General features: G+C 44.6%; 1 protein-coding gene across 7 annotated transcripts in view; it reads right to left on the reverse strand.

Annotated features, from left to right (window-relative positions):
• Nucleotides 1-18270, reverse strand: part of MCAM (melanoma cell adhesion molecule) — a 909696-nt gene that overhangs the window by 259003 nt on the left and 632423 nt on the right. For all 7 annotated transcript variants that reach the window (XM_063942920.1, XM_063942918.1, XM_063942922.1 and 4 more), the window contains 3 exons: nt 12585-12726; nt 12377-12501; nt 2896-3052 (listed from right to left, as the gene is read on the reverse strand). In XM_063942920.1, coding sequence (XP_063798990.1) covers nt 2896-3052; nt 12377-12501; nt 12585-12726 — 424 coding nt within the window. The remainder of the gene's footprint in view (nt 1-2895; nt 3053-12376; nt 12502-12584; nt 12727-18270) is intronic.

The following is an 18270-nucleotide window of genomic DNA, read 5'->3' on the forward strand; positions in this document are numbered from 1 at the left end:
ACTCGTTCTGCCGTGCTTGCGCACACTCGCACGTTGCGTATATTGGCTCATGAAGTCCTGTGTATTAACGCGTGGTATGAGTAAATACGGTAGTATACGCGTTTGCATGTAAAAGCCACAAAGACATATTTGATATTTAATCCACATAGTGCATAATTTACACATAGCCTACACGCACCACACCAGCAAGTTACATTTGCTTCAGAGGTATAGCAACAGAGGGATTCAACTTTACAGGATATGAGGGGACAAAATTAGGTTAGGAGGTGGTGTTTGGTATCCAGCTGTACAGTATTTCAAGGGCAATATTCTGATTGCAGTTTGCAGAAAGTAGCACGCTCCTGCGCATAGATATTAATATTACACTGTATTTACTGTACTTATTCGGCGGGAACCCAGTGGAGAACATCTGCAAGTGCACCTGGACCAGTCATCGCCCACCTATTCAAACCAACCTATGACCCCTCCTGTACTGTAAATGACCAGCCCTTTGACCTATGAATGAAGAGATTACAGTTTCCTTTGTTTCATACTTTGGACCATTGTATAAAAGCCAAGCCTCCTGGCCGGTCTCAGACACATTCTCTGAAGGTCATCTTTCCAGATTGACTGAGGACCGGAACCGAGTGGCGCAGGTGAACAAACGTATGTATCATTGGTTGTAGCTTCTTCTCTTGTGTTATTGTATTTCTGTTGTACCCCCTTTTAAGTAAACATTTGTTGCTGCGTTGGACCACAACATTACATATACAATTGGTGTCGCATTCCTTTCCTGTTAGGGGTTATAAAGTGTATTCCGCCGCACGTGTAGCTACTTTGTGCTTACAGCGTGACGGCATGCTTACGCAACGTGTATGCATTTCATAGGGGTTTTACACACACGCTTAGCGGTCACAGCGGCCTGAACATTTCTGTATTTAAGGTATTGCTTTTTCTTCCTGTAAGTTAAACGAACTTAACAGGATGCAGGAACAGAACACAGCTTCGCCAGGCTCTGTGGCAAATTTGGAGATGCTGGTCCACCCTCCTGACATTGGGAATGCTCTGCAGATGGGCTTACATAATAATATAAGGGATGTAGTTACACTGCAGGTAGTCGAGATCCCAGTGGTCAGGATACCGTTGCCGGAATCCCGACCACCGACAGTGCCGCCAGACGGAATCCCGGCTAACAGGGGCTATTCCCACTCCTGGGTGTCCACGACACCCATAGAGTGGGAATAGAACCAGTGGTGAGTGCAGCTCGCCCCCCCTGCCGGCATTCTAGCGGCCGGGATCCCGGTGTCGGTATGCTAACCACCGGGATCCCAGCCACCGGGCATCCCATATCCAACGCCAATATAATCAGAATTGAAAACCCTAATGTTGTGGTTAAGGTGTCTTCAGGAAACTGCTGTCATACAGCCTGATGGAACAGGTGGAACAGGTGGATCTCATGAAAAGCATCTGTGAAGTGGCTGGAACCTATGAGTACAGAGTATGAGCCATTAGAATTATGGCCACCTGCCTAATATTTTAATCCTCCATATGCTGCCAAAACAGCTCTGACTCACCAAGGCATAGACTCTACATGAACACCTGAAGGTGTCTGTGGGGATCAGTACGAAATCCCGCCGGACGGAATCCCGGCGGTCGGAATACCGACACCGGAATCCCGTCCGGCACAATCCCGACAGGGGGGCAAGTGCAACGCAGCCCCTTGCGGGCACGCTGCGCTCACCACGCTGCGGGCACGGTGCTTAGCTACACTCAGCACACTCATTTATTCTCCCTCTATGGGTGTCGTGGACACCCACAGAGGGAGAATATGTCAGGATTATGCCGGTCGGGATTCCGGTGTCGGGATTCCGACCGCCGGGATTCTGTCCGGCGGGATCTGAACCGCATCCCATCCTGTGGAACCAGCACATTACCAGCGGAACCTTTAAATGTTAGTTGCAGGTGGAATGGAATTCTCATTCCAACACATACTATACCACAGATCCTTGACTGGATTGAGATCTAGTGTATTTGGAAGTGATGGCAACACCTTGAACTCTGTATTTTTCTCAAACCATTGTCAAACAATTTGTGCATTGTGGGTAGGGAGCATTATTCTGCTGAAAGTTAGCTACTTCCATAGGAGGATATCATTGGCAAGAAAATTATATATCTGGTTTGCAACAATACTTATACTGTATATGTGGCATGTTAAAAAATAAACTCTAAATTAATGATTGGACTCATGGTATCCCAGCAGAACACTGCCCAAAGCATCACACAACCTTCACTGTCATGTTTTCTTCCCATAATGCATCCTAATGACATATTTTCCCAAGGTAAATGAAGCACATGTACCCCTCGCCCATACAGTATCATGCAAAAGAAATCTGGATTCAACAGACTGGTAACCTTCTTATGTTGATTCAAGGTCCAGTTCCAACACTTGCGTGTTCATTGTAGATGCTCTTGTTGGTGGGCAGGGGTTAGTATGGGCATACACTAGACAGCAGAGTTTGATGCACAGTGTGTAATGACACATTTCTCCCATCCCATCATTGAAATTTTCTATCATTTGTGCCACAGCAACTTTTCTTTTGGCGCTGGCCATGGCAGCGCTTGTTGATCTCTTGCATCACTACATATATACACCTGCAAATTTATTATAATATACAGATGGAGCCTCGCTCATCTAGGCTTCTCTGCTGCGCCTAGGTGCACCAAGGCTTATTAGCATAAGCCTTTCATCTACTGTTCTCAGCTGCGATACAATACAGAGAACAATACAGCAGGGATTAAGTCATTACAGCAGGGGATTAAGTCCGACTGCCCTGGATCAGTTAATTCTATTAAATGGATAGATGAAGAGGGCTCCATCTGTATGTATTTTTTCATAGAAATAGATGTATGACTTACTTTCATGTAGTAGGATATATCCCATGCTGTTGTCCAATTCATTGTAGGCCTTACATGTGACATTTTCATTAATTAGGTCTTGGGTTACCAACAAGGTAAGTTCGCTAACTACTCCATTATCACTAACATTGTAAACTTGAGCAATCTTGGCATCTACCTGTGAAATCAGACACATGGAATGAATGCAAGGAACAAATAGGATACAAAGTGAATAGTGAATAAATACTCAAAGTAGTGTGACCAGGAGAGACTTCAGTTTAGTATGAGAGATCATAGCTTTAGCATTATTGTTGCTAAAATAGGAGCTAGGGATGTTTCTTACTATGTGAAAGTTCAAAAAGAAGAAAAAACCACCCTAAGGTGATTCTCTCCAGGCGCTGATTGGGGAGGTTCAACACAGCAGCTAAAAATATAGGTTGGTCAGACCTCATATGAAATAACAACAATAGAATTCTAGCGCTAAACGGTCATATATGAGATGAGCAAATTAATACACAAACATATTTATTTCATATAAAATTCACTAAAACGTCCATGGAATGAACAATTATAACAAAAAATATTAATAAACCCTAGAAAAGGGTGTACGGCATATCTCCCAGACACATTTAGCTGAAAAAATGGAGGAGGTGATAGGACCTGTTCCTATATAGAAAGTCCCCTTCTGTATCCACATGTATCAACAGAATAGTCTTTTGTTAGCAATAATTACCACAGATGGTCTCCTGAGTGTGAGCTTCTCTCTTACATCACTCCCTGGACCTACAACTATTTGGAGATAGAGGACCTGAACCAAGCCCCCATACGGAACCTCATGGACCTTTGCTGGAGGTAAACCATCTGAATTGAGGAACCTACTTTCACCACTACACCAAAGAACTGCAATACTGCGGAATGCAGAGCCGCTTAATAATCCTTGATCATCTGTGGTAATTATCTGTGTTTTATGACTAAAAGACGAAGCTGAAGAACTTGGACTTTGAAGAAATGAAGACTGTGGTTTGTGATTAAAAGACAAGGCTGAAGAACTTGGACTTTGAAGAAATGAAGACTTCTGCAGCAACCGCTGTTAGCACCTGGAGCTCCTCTATGACCTAGGACCCCGTGAGAGCTTCCACGAGTGGCAACGGACTTAGGCCCTCATTCCGAGTTGTTCGCTCGTTGCCGAGTTTCGCTTTATTGCGATTATTCACTTACTGCGCATGCGCAAGGTTCGCAGAGCGCATGCGCTTAGTTATTTTACTCAAAAGTTAGGTATTTTACTCACGGCATAACAAGGATTTTTCATCATTCTGGTGATCGGAGTGTGATTGACAGGAAGTAAGTGTTTCTGGGCGGAAACTGGCCGTTTTATGGGTGTGTGCGGAAAAACGCTGCCATTTCTGGGAAAAACGCGGGAGTGGCTGGAGAAATGGGGGAGTGTCTGGGCGAACGCTGGGTGTGTTTGTGACGTCAAACCAGGAACGAAACTGACTGAACTGATCGCAGTGGCAGAGTAAGTCCCGAGCTACTCAGAAACTGCAAAGAAATTTCTATTCGCAATTATGCAAATCTTTCGTTCGCAATTCTCTTATGCTAAGATACACTCCCAGAGGGTGGCGGCTTAGCGTGTGCAATGCTGCTAAAAGCAGCTAGCGAGCGAACAACTCGGAATGAGGGCCTTAGACAGCAGGACTGCAGCAGCGTTTAAGGTAACCGATGGATGAGCACAACCTGGGAGCACAGAGCTGGAGAACCTTTCACAAGGAGGTAACTTGAAGCACTGGCTTTCCCCCATCTGAGCCAGCCCCCTTTTGTAAGAGGAGAACACGCAGGATTGGCTGGACGCGGATTGGGAACTTCATTGGTAATACTCTGGTCTCCAACATGGCTGACCCCAGCACAGGAGACATACTTAGCTGTTAGCACACAGCTTTAGCCAGCTTCTGTCTCTGACACACTATACTGTGTCACCACTAGAGGACCTTACTGCAGTGATCCCTGCTGCAGCGCCCGGCTTTCGAGACCCTCGGCCCACGGCCCTTGGCAGCCGCACATCCGTCCAGAAGGACCCGCCGCCAGCAGCTCCCTGCTGCAGCAGCCGCGCCAACCAGCGGGGCAGTAACCCGCGGGAGCACCCGCCTGAGGTAAGGCTCCAGAGCCTGACAGTACCCCCCCCTTTTTAGGGTGGGCTCTGAACACCCTTGTGCTTTCATCGGATTCTTGGTATGAAAGGCCCAGACTAATCTTGGAGCATGGATGTCCTCTTCAGAAACTCAGGACCCTTCCAATCAATAAGATATTGGAGACAACTCATATCCCTTCCAATCAATAAGATATTGGAGACAACCATATCTTTTACGACAGTCAAGGATCCTATGAACTTCAAATTCTTCAAATTCTTCTTCCTGAACAGCTTACACTTTGGGAGGTCTAGGGAGTGCAGCTCAAAAACGGTTCAGTATAGGAGGCTTCAGTAAGGAGATGTGAAATACATTTGGGATCTTCAAGCACGGAGGCAATGTCACTTTGTATGCTACTGGATTCAATACTTTTTCAACAGGATATGGTCCAATGGATCTGGGGGCAAATTTCTTGGAAGGGACCTTGAGTCCTAAGTTTCGAGTAAAAATCCAGACTTGATCACCCACTTTGAGACTAGGGACAGCTTCCGTTTCCGATCTGCAAAAAAATTGTATTTATTGGACGTTTTAAGCAGATCCTCATGAACTTGTTTCTTCGTCTTAGTGAATTGCTGAAGGGCTAACTCTGTGGCAGGTACTTCGAGAGCTGGAAGAGATTGGAAAGCAGGAACACGTGGATGAAGTCCATAATTCGCATAAAAGGGTGTGGAATGGGTAGCGGAATGGTAGAAATTAGTGTGAGCAAATTCAGCAAATGGAAGATAGTCCAGCCAATCGTCCTGAGAAGAAGACATGAAGAGTCGTAGGAAAGTCTCTAAGTCTTGGTTCACTCTCTCAGTCTGACCATCTGTTTGGGGATGGTATGCAGAGGAGAAACTTAATTCCATTCCAAGAGCTGAACTAAGTGCTCTCCAGAATTTAGCCACAAACTGAGGCCCTTGATCGGAAACTCTCTTGTGGAAGTCCATGTAACCGGAAGATGTCTGAAGATGTCATTTTTGATAGTTGTTGAGCGGTTGGAAGACCTGTGAGTGGGACAAAGTGTGCCATTTTGGAAAATCGGTCCACAATGACCCAAATGGTGTTTCGTCCTCTGGAGACAGGTAGGTCAGTTATAAAATCCATGGAGATGTGTGTCCAGGGTTTTTGTGGAACCAATAGCGGATGAAGAAGACCCGATGGTGATCCTCTGGGACTTATGTTGGGCGCACTTTGGGAAGGCAGCTATGAATTATAAAACATCCGTCTTCAGATGAGGCCACCAATAGGAGCGTTGGATGAACTTAAGAGTCTTGAGGCTACCTGCGTGTCCCATACATGGCGAGGTATGAGCCCACATGAGCAGTTTTTTTTTCAGAGTTCTGGTGCAACAAATGTTTTTCCCGGTGGAGGAAGCAGAGTAGTACGAGTTGCAGCAAAGGAGGCAGGATCTAGGATGAATTGTCTGTCCAGAAGATCGGTGGACTCATCTGAACTCAATGAACGAGAGAGCGCATCTGCTTTCCAATTAAGAGACCCTGGACGATAACGGAGCTTGAAAGTGAAACTTGAGAAGAACAGTGCCCACCCAGCTTGCCATGGGTTTAAACATCGGGCAGTCTGAAAATATAAAAGATTTTTGTGATCTGTGGTTACTAAGATTGGGTGCTGAGCTCCTTCCAGTAAGTACCTCCACTCTTCAAAAGCAAGTTTTATGGCAAGCAATTCTTGTTCTCTAATGGCGTAGTTTTGTTCTGCTGGAGAGAATCTTCAGGAAAAATAAGCACAAGGATGAGCTTTCTGATACTCGAAGTACTGGGATAAGACGGCCCCCACTCCTACTGAAGAAGCATCCATCTCCACCTGAAAAGGACGACTGAGATCAGGTTGCCGAAGGATAGGAGCAGACATGAAGTCCTCTTTTAGAAACGAAAAGGCTTTTAGTGCCTCAGGTGGCCTAGCTGCAGAATTAGACCCTTTTCTTGTTAGTGCTGTAATTGGGGCAATAATGGAAGAGTAATCTTTAATAAACTTCCCATAGAAATTGTCGAAGCCTAAAAAATGCTGGATTCCCATCAGAGTGGTAGGAAGGGTCCAATCTCTGATTGCTTGGACTTTGGCAGGATCCATCTGTAATTCCTTCCCGGAAATGATGTAACCTAAAAAAGGGATGGAGGGAACCTCAAACGTGCACTTCTCTAGTTTACAAAAGAGTCGATTTTCCCTTAGACGTCTCAAGACTTCTCTGACTTGTCCCTGATTGACTTTCAGATCTTTGGAAAATATTAGAATATCGTCCAGATACACAACCAGGCACTTATAGAGGAGATCTCGGGAATAACTCTTTGACATAATTCTGGAAGACTGCTGTAGCATTGCATAAGCCAAAGGGCATCACCAGATATTCGTAATGCCCATCACAAATATTGAACGCAGTCTTCTGCTCGTCTCCTGTGCGAATGCGTATAAGGTTATACGCTCCTCGTAGATCCAATTTGGTGAAAATGGTAGCCCCCTTTACTCGGTCAAACAGTTCGGGAATCAAGGCCAAGGGGTATCTATTCTTAACTGTAATTTCGTTGAGGCCCCGGTAGTCGGTGCAAGGCCATAGGCTCCCGTCCTTCTTATTAACAAAAAAAAAAACCCCGCCCTGGCTGGAGAAGAGGAAGGGCGAAGGACCCTTTGGCCAAATTCTCCTGTATGTACTCAAACATTGCTTGGGTTTCTGGGAGAGATAAAGGGTACGTTCGGCCTCTGGGAGGTGTTTTACCAGGCAGTAAATCGTTAGGGCAGTCCCAACTTCGGTGGGGTGGCAAGGTATCCGCCCCTTGCTTACTGAACACGTCCAGAAAGGGCTGATAGGCATCTGGGTGATCAGTGGAGTGTAGGGTAAAGAGTGGCTTGACGGTGAATAAACAGCTTTGAGAACACGACTCCCCCCAGGCGAGTACATCCATAGTTTGCCAATCCAAGCGGGGGTTGTGCTCCTGCAACTACGGGAAACCTAGGATTATATTTTGAGAGGCTTTGGGAATTACCAGGAAAGAGAACTTCAGAATGGAGAATACCAACTTTCATCTTCAGAGGAACTGTACGGTGGGTGATGATCCCTTCAGGAATATAACTTCCGTCAACCGCGGTGATAGAGATAGCTCACTCCAAATGAGTGGTTGGTATTTCAAACTGTCATACTAAGGCGGAGGTAATGAAACTTTCTGCAGCTCCAGAATCCAAAAGTGCTGTAACATGAAGGGAGGTAGAGGGAAGTTCCAGACATACAGCCAACAGTGATTCCTTCCTGGTAAATTGGTTGGGGAATGCTCCTAGCTTAACCTCTCCTGTGTAAGCTAGGAGCGGGAGTTTCCCGGTCGTTGAATACAAGACTTAACAAAGTGGTCGGCTACCCCACAATACATGCAGAGGTTTCCCTGTCTGCGTCTTTGACATTCCTCATTGGTGAGACGAGAACGGTTGACCTGCATGGGTTCTTCAGTAGACTGTGAGGATGGTCTAGGAGTGGGACAGGCTAGAGGTTTGGGTCGCTCGAACCTTGTTCTCTCAAGACAGCGCTCCTTGTATCTTAGATCAATCTTGTTACATAAAGATCTAAGCTGATCAAGCTTAACTGGAACATCCTGAGTGACCAGGTCATCTTTAATTTTGTTGGAGACACCGTTCCAAAAGGAGACAATGAGAGCATCTTCATTCCAGCCCACTTCGGAAGACAGAGTATGGAATTGGATCAAGTACTGGGCAACGGAACGGGTTCCCTGACGCAGACACAGAATCTCCAAAGAGGCAGAGGTGGTCCGGCCTGGCTAGTCAAAGATTTTAGGAAAAGTTGCCACAAATTCCGGGTAATTCGAGAGTATGGGATCAGTTCTCTCCCATAAGGGTGAAGCCTAATCCAGAGCTGGTCCGGTCAGAAGTGAAATGATGTATGCGATTTTGGTCCGATCAGATGGAAAGTTAGCTGACTGAAGCTCAAACTGGATCTCGCATTGATTGAGGAACCCTCGGCATTGCTTTGGACTACCGTCAAATTTACTGGATGGCGGTAATTGTAAACGAGGAATTGGAATCGACACTAGAGGATTAGGTGCTGACGGATTGGAAGCGGGGAACTGGAGTCCGAGATGTGGAAATGGCTGTGTGAAGAGAATCCAAATGAGTGGACATATTCTGCATGAACTGTGCAATCTGTGCCTGCATGGCCTCCTGTTTATTTAGACGAGACAGAATATCCACAGAGGCATCGCCCCCGGTAGCCTGCTCACTTTCCAGATCCATTGGGCCAGTGCTTACTGTCGCGCTCGGCGTAAGTTGGGGTTCCGGCAACAGAGCTTTGGCTGAAGGGACAGCTACCTGTGAGGAGAGCAAACGAGGTGGCTGAATGTAATTCCTCCTCATGGGGTGGAAGCCAAACTAAGTGTTAACGTTGGCCGGAGGGCGTACAGAAAAGGAGGACTTCGTAGGAAGATACTGTAACTGTAGTTTTAATGAATAATCAGGCTGTACACGAATATTGGAGCAATTGAAAAAAATGGAAGAATTAGAGTCTATGGTTAAATGACTTGAAGAGTGAAGCTGAAGAACTCCGGTATAGAAGAACTGAAGACTGTGTTTTATGATTAAAAGACGAGGCTGAAGAACTTGGACTTTGAAGAAATGAAGACGTCTGCGGGAACCGCCGTTAGCACCTGGAGCTCCTCTACGACCTGGGACCAAGCGAGCGATTCCACGAGTGGCATCAGACTTAGACAGCAGGACTTCAGCAGCGTTTAGGTAACCGATGGATGAGAGCAACCAGGACCAGGGAACCAGAAGTAACCTGGGAGCACAGAGCTGGAGAACCTTTCACAAGGAGGTAACTTGAAGCACTGGCACTCTCCCTCTGAGTCAGCCCCCTTTTGTAAGAGGAGAACACGCAAGATTGGCTGGACACGGATTGGGAACTTCATTGATAATACTCTGGTCTCCAACATGGCTGACCCCAGCACAGGAGACATACTTAGCTGTTCGCACACAGCTTTAGCCAGCTTCTGTCTCTCACACTATACTGTGTCACCACTAGAGGACCATACCGCAGTGATCCCCGCCGCAGCGCCCGGCTCTCCAGACCCTCGGCCCCCGGCCCTTAGCAGCCGCACATCCGTCCAGAAGGACCCGCCGCCAGCAGCTCCCTGCCACCGTTGCCGCGCCAACCAGCGGGACGGTAACCCGTGGGAGCACCAGCTGGAGGTAAGGCTCCGGATCCTGACACTACTTAGATGACTGATGTTCACTCAGAGGATATTATGCTGCATCTACGGACACAGCAGTGGGTCACTATAGCATGCAGTGGGCATCTTTTCTTGGTACTTAGGATTCTGCATAAAGTAGCAGATTAACATTATGACACATCGCGAGCATCACACATTACGGACCTGGCTTTTATCTGTTTAACCTGGATGGTATATTTTTGTCCTCATCTTTGCTACTTTTTCCTTAATTGTGCTGCTTTTTCCTCAATTTTGTGTCTTCTGTAGGTATTTAGGCTCAGTATTTTTCCGTGGCTAAGTAGAAAAGTTTGTGGCGTGATAAACAGGGCATACTGTATGTGTATTCTGCGCGATTTGAGGACAGGTGTATGTGGACACATCTGTATACATGTGTCCACATACAATTTTCCTTTTTTGTGTCATATTGCACGAGATGCTTAACATGACAAAGACGCTCCACCATAGATAGCGATTGGATGGATTCTCAATTTATTTATTTTTTGTATCAAAACAATTTGTATCAAGTAGCAAATTAAAGTAGCATATTGTAAGAAAAATCACAAAGCATGGCTAATCACAGATTAAATCACGCCAAATGGGGCCATATAACTTGATTTCAGGAAAGGTGCACGTGGACACATCTGTATATTAAAAATTTCCCATATATAAATACAGAAATTATATTTAAATATATAGATTTACATTGTTAACTAATGGCAACAAATAGCATTATTGCAAAAAAGATGTAGCACACATGTGGAAAGTTAGGGTGATCCAGCTATCTGAACAGTAAGTTTGCAGAAGTAAAATGTAAACAAAATTCTACTTTCAGTAAAAAAAAATTCATCCTTATATAAATATAGACACTTATTCTATTTAAATATATGTATTTTACATTGTTAACTAATGGCAACAACATTTTATGCCAAAAAAGAGATGTGTTTGCATTTCCCTGGTTTCAGTGGCTGCGCGCATTCACAGGACCTGCTCTGTGCGTGGGCAGGGCATCTCAGTGATGTGAATGACTCTGCGGATTGACAGAGACATTCATGGGGCAGTTGGAGGCACCCGCGTTGCATAATGCGGGTGGTGTAGGGAAAGTGGGAGCGGTTCAGTGCCATTTTCGGGGCAGCCATGTGACATCATACGCAGCCGCTGTTATTCAAAACATGGCAGCAGTGCGTCTGCCTTCACAGCTAGGCTGAGCAAGCAGGTGGCTACCCTTGTTTTGCTAGGGTTAGCAATGCGATTGCAATAGAATTGCGATCGCATCGCTGGGCAGCCATTTGCATACTGGGAGGCCTTGCCTTGTGCTGGGCGGCCCACGGCATGTGACTGATGCTATATTAGCAAAGCTGCAACTGAAGCTAAATAAGACCCAAGTTAGGGGGAGATTTAAAGACGTGTGATATTCTTGTTATCACTTGTTACAAATGTTAAATGGTGCTCAAGCCAAGCTGCACCTAACTGTAATTTTTCAAATACATGACAAGAGCTGATTGAGTAGGCCACCATTTAACATCGTAATGAACGATAACAAAAATATCACACATTGTTAAGTTTGCCCCTTAGGAGTAAAGGCCCATACACACTTGACGATGCACACGTCGTTAACGACTTCCCTTGAACAGCAGAGCAAACGACATGAGCATACACACTACCAACGACCAAAGACTAAAGACCATTCATCGTTGAAGCATCCAAGCTGAACAGTTTATTAAAATAATGAGCTGGGAACAGGGCTGGTGAACAGTGGCTTGGTCGTTGGTCGTTCACACCATACACATTCAACGACGTCTCTGGTCGGTAATGACCATAGTGGAAATTGAGCATACATGCTCCACAGATAAGCGAGGGTCGTTAACGTCCCGCGGGGCCGCGCATCGGTGGTCGTCGGATGCATACACACTTGACAATATAATGAGCGACGTAGTTGATGAGGGCTGAAATGAACAACGTCGCTCATTTTATCGTCAAGTGTGCATGGGCCTTAAGCCTGAGGAAGTAAAATGTAAACAAAATTCTACTATCCCTGAAAAAAACACATCCTTATTATTCTATATATTGTGAACATAACAGGTACTGTATGCCTAACAAGCTTCATAAAAGCTAAATTACCTCAGAGCCATTGATATACCAAGTTATTTTAGGAAGTGGATAACCAGTTGCTTTGCATCTTGTAATCACATTTTTGCCTCTTTGTACCTCTACATATTGTTGACTAACTTCAACATATGGTTTTCCTACAAATAAAATGAAATATTAGATATAATCATCAGTTAATTCTGAATGACTTATTATTTTGACATATCACCACTTCCAATACCTTTTACAATCACCTGCAGCTCCTTGCTGAGGTTAAGTACCGGTACACTAGGCAGGCCAACAACACATGTGTACTGTCCTCCATTACTGTAATCCTCCAAGCTAATGTTTAAGATGTGACCACTTGCTATGATTATCTCATCCTGGATATGTCAAAATCACAAAAAAAGAAAAGAAACATAAATAAATATAGATACACTGGAATTAGTTACATACTGTAGCGGTTTTGGTTAAAAAAATGTCAGTCAAGTGCAACCATTCAGCCTCAAAATCCCTAGTCAGAATGAGGGGAAAGCAAAAAACCATAAGAACATACAATAGCATGTAATTGAATTTACCATATAGAAAACAACACACAAACAGCTATACTTCTTTTAGACATGGTTCTCAATGACTACAATACTTACAACTGAACACTAAAAGGAGGTATCAAAGTAACTGCTAAAATATGCTTAGAAAATTGTTTAATGATATATATCTTAAATAGAAATAACTCAAGAGCACAGAGTCCAAATTACCCATCAACATGTTAACACAATAACCCACCCAAATCTAACTCTCTCTGACATTTTATATCTGCCCCACCTGCAGTGCACATGGTTTTGCCCATTAGAGGAAAATGTTGTTTTGCAATCAACCTTGAATTAGGCCCAATGTCTACCAAACAGTGTGTCTTAAAGACAGTGCCAGATTAAGGACCACATGGGTCTGGAGCTGAAATTTATGAAGGGCCTATTGTGTACCACCGCAGAGGGTGTGACCAGCAACAACGGGATTGTGTCACACAGGGTCTGCCACACATTGTTCCTTGTCTGAGTTAAAGCCGCTCTAGGCCCTAGGGATACATTTACTAAAGGATCTAAAGCTGAAAAGTGGTGATGTTGCCCATAACAACCAATCAAATTCTGTCTATCATTTCTCTATTGCATCTTAGAAAATGATAGACAGAGTCTGATCGGTTGCTATGGGCAACATCACCACTTTTCATCTTTAGTGCCTTTAGTAAATTTACCCCCTAGTGTCTGCTTGCTGTAGCAGTTAAGCAGAGGCACAGGATAAAATTTGCTGGTGCTGGACCCCACAACCTAGTTGCCCCAGGGGCCCCCTTAAACCTTAATCTGGCCCGGAGAAGGTATTAGATCTAGACATCAAAGAGAAACTTAAAAAGGTTTCTAAGTGCAACTTAAACATATATACACACTTAATAATAGTGTTCACGCTGGGTCAGGGTGCTGATTACTGAGAAGGGCACATTTTAATTCTGAATGGCAACATTTTGGTAGCGACGCATCACTACAGCTGTGTTGAATAATGAATTGTGGGCACTAAAGAGAGGTACAGTATTTATGGTATGCAGTCACCATGTCAACAATTCCAATGTCAGAAGTTATGATGTCGACATTTTTAAAATTTCGGCATGGACCATGTCAACTTCTGTAGAAAATCAATATGTTCACAATGTCGGCATCAATGTTTCAGTCCCCTTCAGACTGAATCAATCATATATTCACATGAAGTGTCAATGCTTCAGTCCCCTTCTGGACCAATTTGAAGACTGACAATAATTACAGCAGCCGCTCTAAAGCCAACAAGTAACTGCAGGTACTTTTTGGCATGAGAGCGGCTGCTGTAATTGTTGATGGTCTTGAAATTGGTCCGGAAGGAGACCGAAGCATAGACACTTTATGTGAACATATGATTGATAGCCTTTACTACAACATGTGATGCAGGTTAAACTGTTTCTGGTGGGATTGCACTTCCATCCTCTCTCTCTCTCTCTCTCTCTCTATATATTGTCAAAGTTGAAAAATATTGTAATGCATGCCTAACATACTAACCCCATGCACATGCCCGCTGCGCGTGCACTCGGTCTGCCGTGCGTGCGCATATCCGCAATTTGCGTAACAGAGCTTTTCACGGCCATGCGCCTTAGAGCGTGGTATGCGCATTTACGGTAGAGTTTGTGAACGCATAGAGGGTAATTAGAACATTACATATTTAACCCAAATAGTGTACATTTTAGATATAGTTCCCCTAGAACATGTCAGCGAGTATTACTAGTTTAAACAGTTCCTGGACGGAGGGATTCGCCTTTGCATGATAGGAAGGGTCAGATAAAGGTTGGAAGGTGATGTCTAGTATCCAGCTGTAGGGTATTTTGAGGGTAACATTCCGGTGTTGGTTAGAGAAAGATTGCTTGTTCCTGCGTATAGTTATGTGCAAAAGTAGAATATGAACATTAACTGTATTTACTGTATTTTATGTATGCGGCGGGAATCCAGAGGATACCACCCACAAGAGCAGTTGGGGAAAGACATCGCCCACCTATTCAAATCCACCTATGACCTCTTCTGTAATGTAAGGACACATCCCTGTGTCCAATGTACAATGAGATTACAGTGACCATTGTATTGTGTATGCATGTTGTGTATAAAAAGACCATTGTTGCCTGGCCGGTCAGAAGACTCTGAATGCTATCTGTATGACCAGCGGAGGACCGAGCCGGGTTGCGCATGCGAACATTCTCACGTATGTACATTCTCTGTAGCCATTATTCTGTTTAGATTTACTTGTTAGCCTGTAGTGTATAAATTGTATTGTTTTACCTTTTGGAATCAATCCACTGTGGCCTTAGAACCCGGTGGTTTCAACTACAAATCGGTGTGGTGTCTTCACTTTCCTGCAAGGGCTTTAAAGTGTATTTATCTGTATAAGGTGTATAAATATTGATAAGGTGTACGCACTGCGGGTACTTTATACCGTCAGTGCTACTTAAGGTTTAACAGATAACATCGTTGCAGTACTTTGCTGCTAAGGGTTTAAAGTGTGATCATATCATTACATTGTATCACTAACAAGGTTTAAAGGTTATCAATTGTGTGTGCGCTCGCTGTGTGTTCTCTGTACACTCAGCGCGGCGTGTGTACGCCAAGTGCGTACCAGGTGCAGGACTCTGTACGCAAATAGCGTACAAAGTGCATAGCACGTGCATTCAGTCTAGCGGCCATAGCGGCTCCACGGTAAAAGTGTATTTAGAGGTATAGCTTTGCGGTCTAAGGTAATACGCACATTATCAATATACACATACTGTATATAATTTTAGTGGTGTGCAGATGCGCTAAAGTGCCAATCACCTCTGAGTTGGAAGCTGCTGGAGTAGTGGGAACGGTGGTGGTGTGTGGTGGAAGGTAGTAGGACCACAGGATAAAGAGGATGTAGTATGTAATTTTTTTATGAATTAGCTTAATACAGTACAGTGTAGTGATGTCAGTGAAACCCAGAAGTGGGTAACAAATCATATTGTAAATAACTAATAAATCAGGTATAAAAGTAAATGCCTTACTCTTAGCCTTGGTGTCTGTGTTGGCGATTATTCAGTGGTGGCATGGAAAAACAAAGCACAGTGAGGTTGTGATGCAGGTATATTTTATTAGTAATAAATTAATAAAGTTTAATCAATGTATTCGAAGTGGCCCAGAAGTGAGTATCAAAACAATCTAAAAAAACCTATTAAGCTTAGTGATGTACTGTAGGTGCTGGCCAGTGTCTAATAGAAGTATATAGAATGTAATGTGTGTACAACACATATAACCTGAAATATTTGACAGTACTCAGGGTAGGAGTGTGAGGGAAGTGTGTAAAGACAGGTATGGGTGTGGAAGGTACTGGCGGTCAGTAGAAGTCCACTGGGGGAACACTTGCATAGCAGTGACCTGTGAATAATAGCGAGACATCCGGCTTTGAGTATGGGCTTGTGGTGTTGGGGTGCCTTGCGCTCTGTCAGTGTAGTTATAGCGTAGTGCCTCTCAGTGGCATAACTAGAAATTTTGCTCCCCCAATCCGAAAAAAGTTCCTGGTACCTCACATCCGCCCTCCCCCTCCCCCATTGCCAATTGAAAAGGAAATCATTTTTCACTCCATACAGGGAGGGAGGCCACTGCAAGGGGCATGGCACTGCAGGAAAAGACTACATTATACCCCAGTCTTGCAACCTGCATGCTCAGACATTGGCCACCACAGGAAAAAATGAATCCTGATTCATGCCCATTCCATTATTTGTCATTTTCCCACCCCCTTAATGCACCTTACACATTATGCCACATACCGTAATGCACCTTACACATTATGCCACACGCTGTAATGCCCATGACACAACACATTATACCTCACACCGTAATGCCCCTTAAACATTATGCCACACACCGTAATGTCTGCGACACATTATACCACACACTGCAATGCCCCTTACACATTATGCCACACACCATAATGTCCCTTACACATTATGCCACACATTGTAATGCCCATTACACATTATGCCACACACCATAAGGCCCCTTACACATTATTCCACACAGTGTAATGCGTCATTTGTGTCATAATGTGTAATGGACACTTTATGACACAAACCACAATGACCATTATACATTATGCAACACACCTTAATGGATGTGATACATTATGCCCCACACAGCAATGCCCCTGACACACTATACCAAACACCACAATGCCCCAGAAACATTATGCCACACACTGCAATATCCATGATACATTATGCCAGACACCGTAATGCCCATTATACATTATGTTACATAACACAATGCCTGTGATACATTATGTCATACACTGCAATGCCAATGATACATTATGCCACACACTGCAATACCCATTATACATTATGCCACACACCGCAATGCCCATGATACATTATGCCACACACCATAGTGCACGTGATGGTATCCGTTCAGATGGTCGACCATGTTATGGTCGACAGTAATTAGGTCGACCACTATTGTTCAACATTGACATGGTCGACATGGACACATGGTCGACACATGAAAATGGTCGACACATGAAAGGTCGACACATGAAAAGGTCGGCATGAGTTTTTTAACTTTTTTTTCTTTTGGGGAACTTTTCCATACTTTACGATCCACGTGGACTACGATTGGAACGGTAATCTGTGCCGAGCGAAGCGGTAGTGGAGCGAAGGCACCATGCCCGAAGCATGGCGAGCGAAGCGAACCATGCGAGGGGACGCGGAGCACTAATAGGGGTTCCCAGTCACATTACGCAAACCGCCCGTGATACATTATGCCCCCACAGTAAGGCTTCTAATTACTTTTAAATTACATGCTCATTGCCAGGGTTTTTCATGCTTTGGGTGTAATGTTGCCTGGGTTGTAATTCTCATTTCTGAGGATGTAATTTATGGGGGTGTAATGCTCTGGGGGGAGGAATGTTAATTTCTATGGGTGTAATGGTCTGGGGGTGTCATGCTCGTTGCCTGGGGGGTAAGTGTTGGCACTGCCGCTGAGCACTCCCGGCACTTCCGTGCAGGGACAGGGGAGTCAGACGCTAGAGGTCAAGTATGACCTCTAGCATCTGCCTACTCCAAGGCGGTGGCCTAGGGATGGCTATCGATGTGTTCGCCATTGTTGGCAAAACTGTGATTGGCCATCAATGGTCACTAACTATGCTATGGGAGACCATCAATGGTTTCACTCATCGATGGCCATCCCTGTTATTTCTGTGAATGACCCGCGGGCCAATCACAGACCAGGGGCAGGGCTTCCTGGGTGCTGGGGGCGGAGCTATACTCCAGAATATTTAAAAAACAACACAAAAAAAATTATTTGTTTAGGCTAAGCCATCGATGGAGAGAAACCATCTGGTTCTCAGCCATC

Source organism: Pseudophryne corroboree, chromosome 10 (assembly GCF_028390025.1).
Source record: "Pseudophryne corroboree isolate aPseCor3 chromosome 10, aPseCor3.hap2, whole genome shotgun sequence".
In the NCBI taxonomy this organism is placed as follows: domain Eukaryota; kingdom Metazoa; phylum Chordata; class Amphibia; order Anura; family Myobatrachidae; genus Pseudophryne; species Pseudophryne corroboree.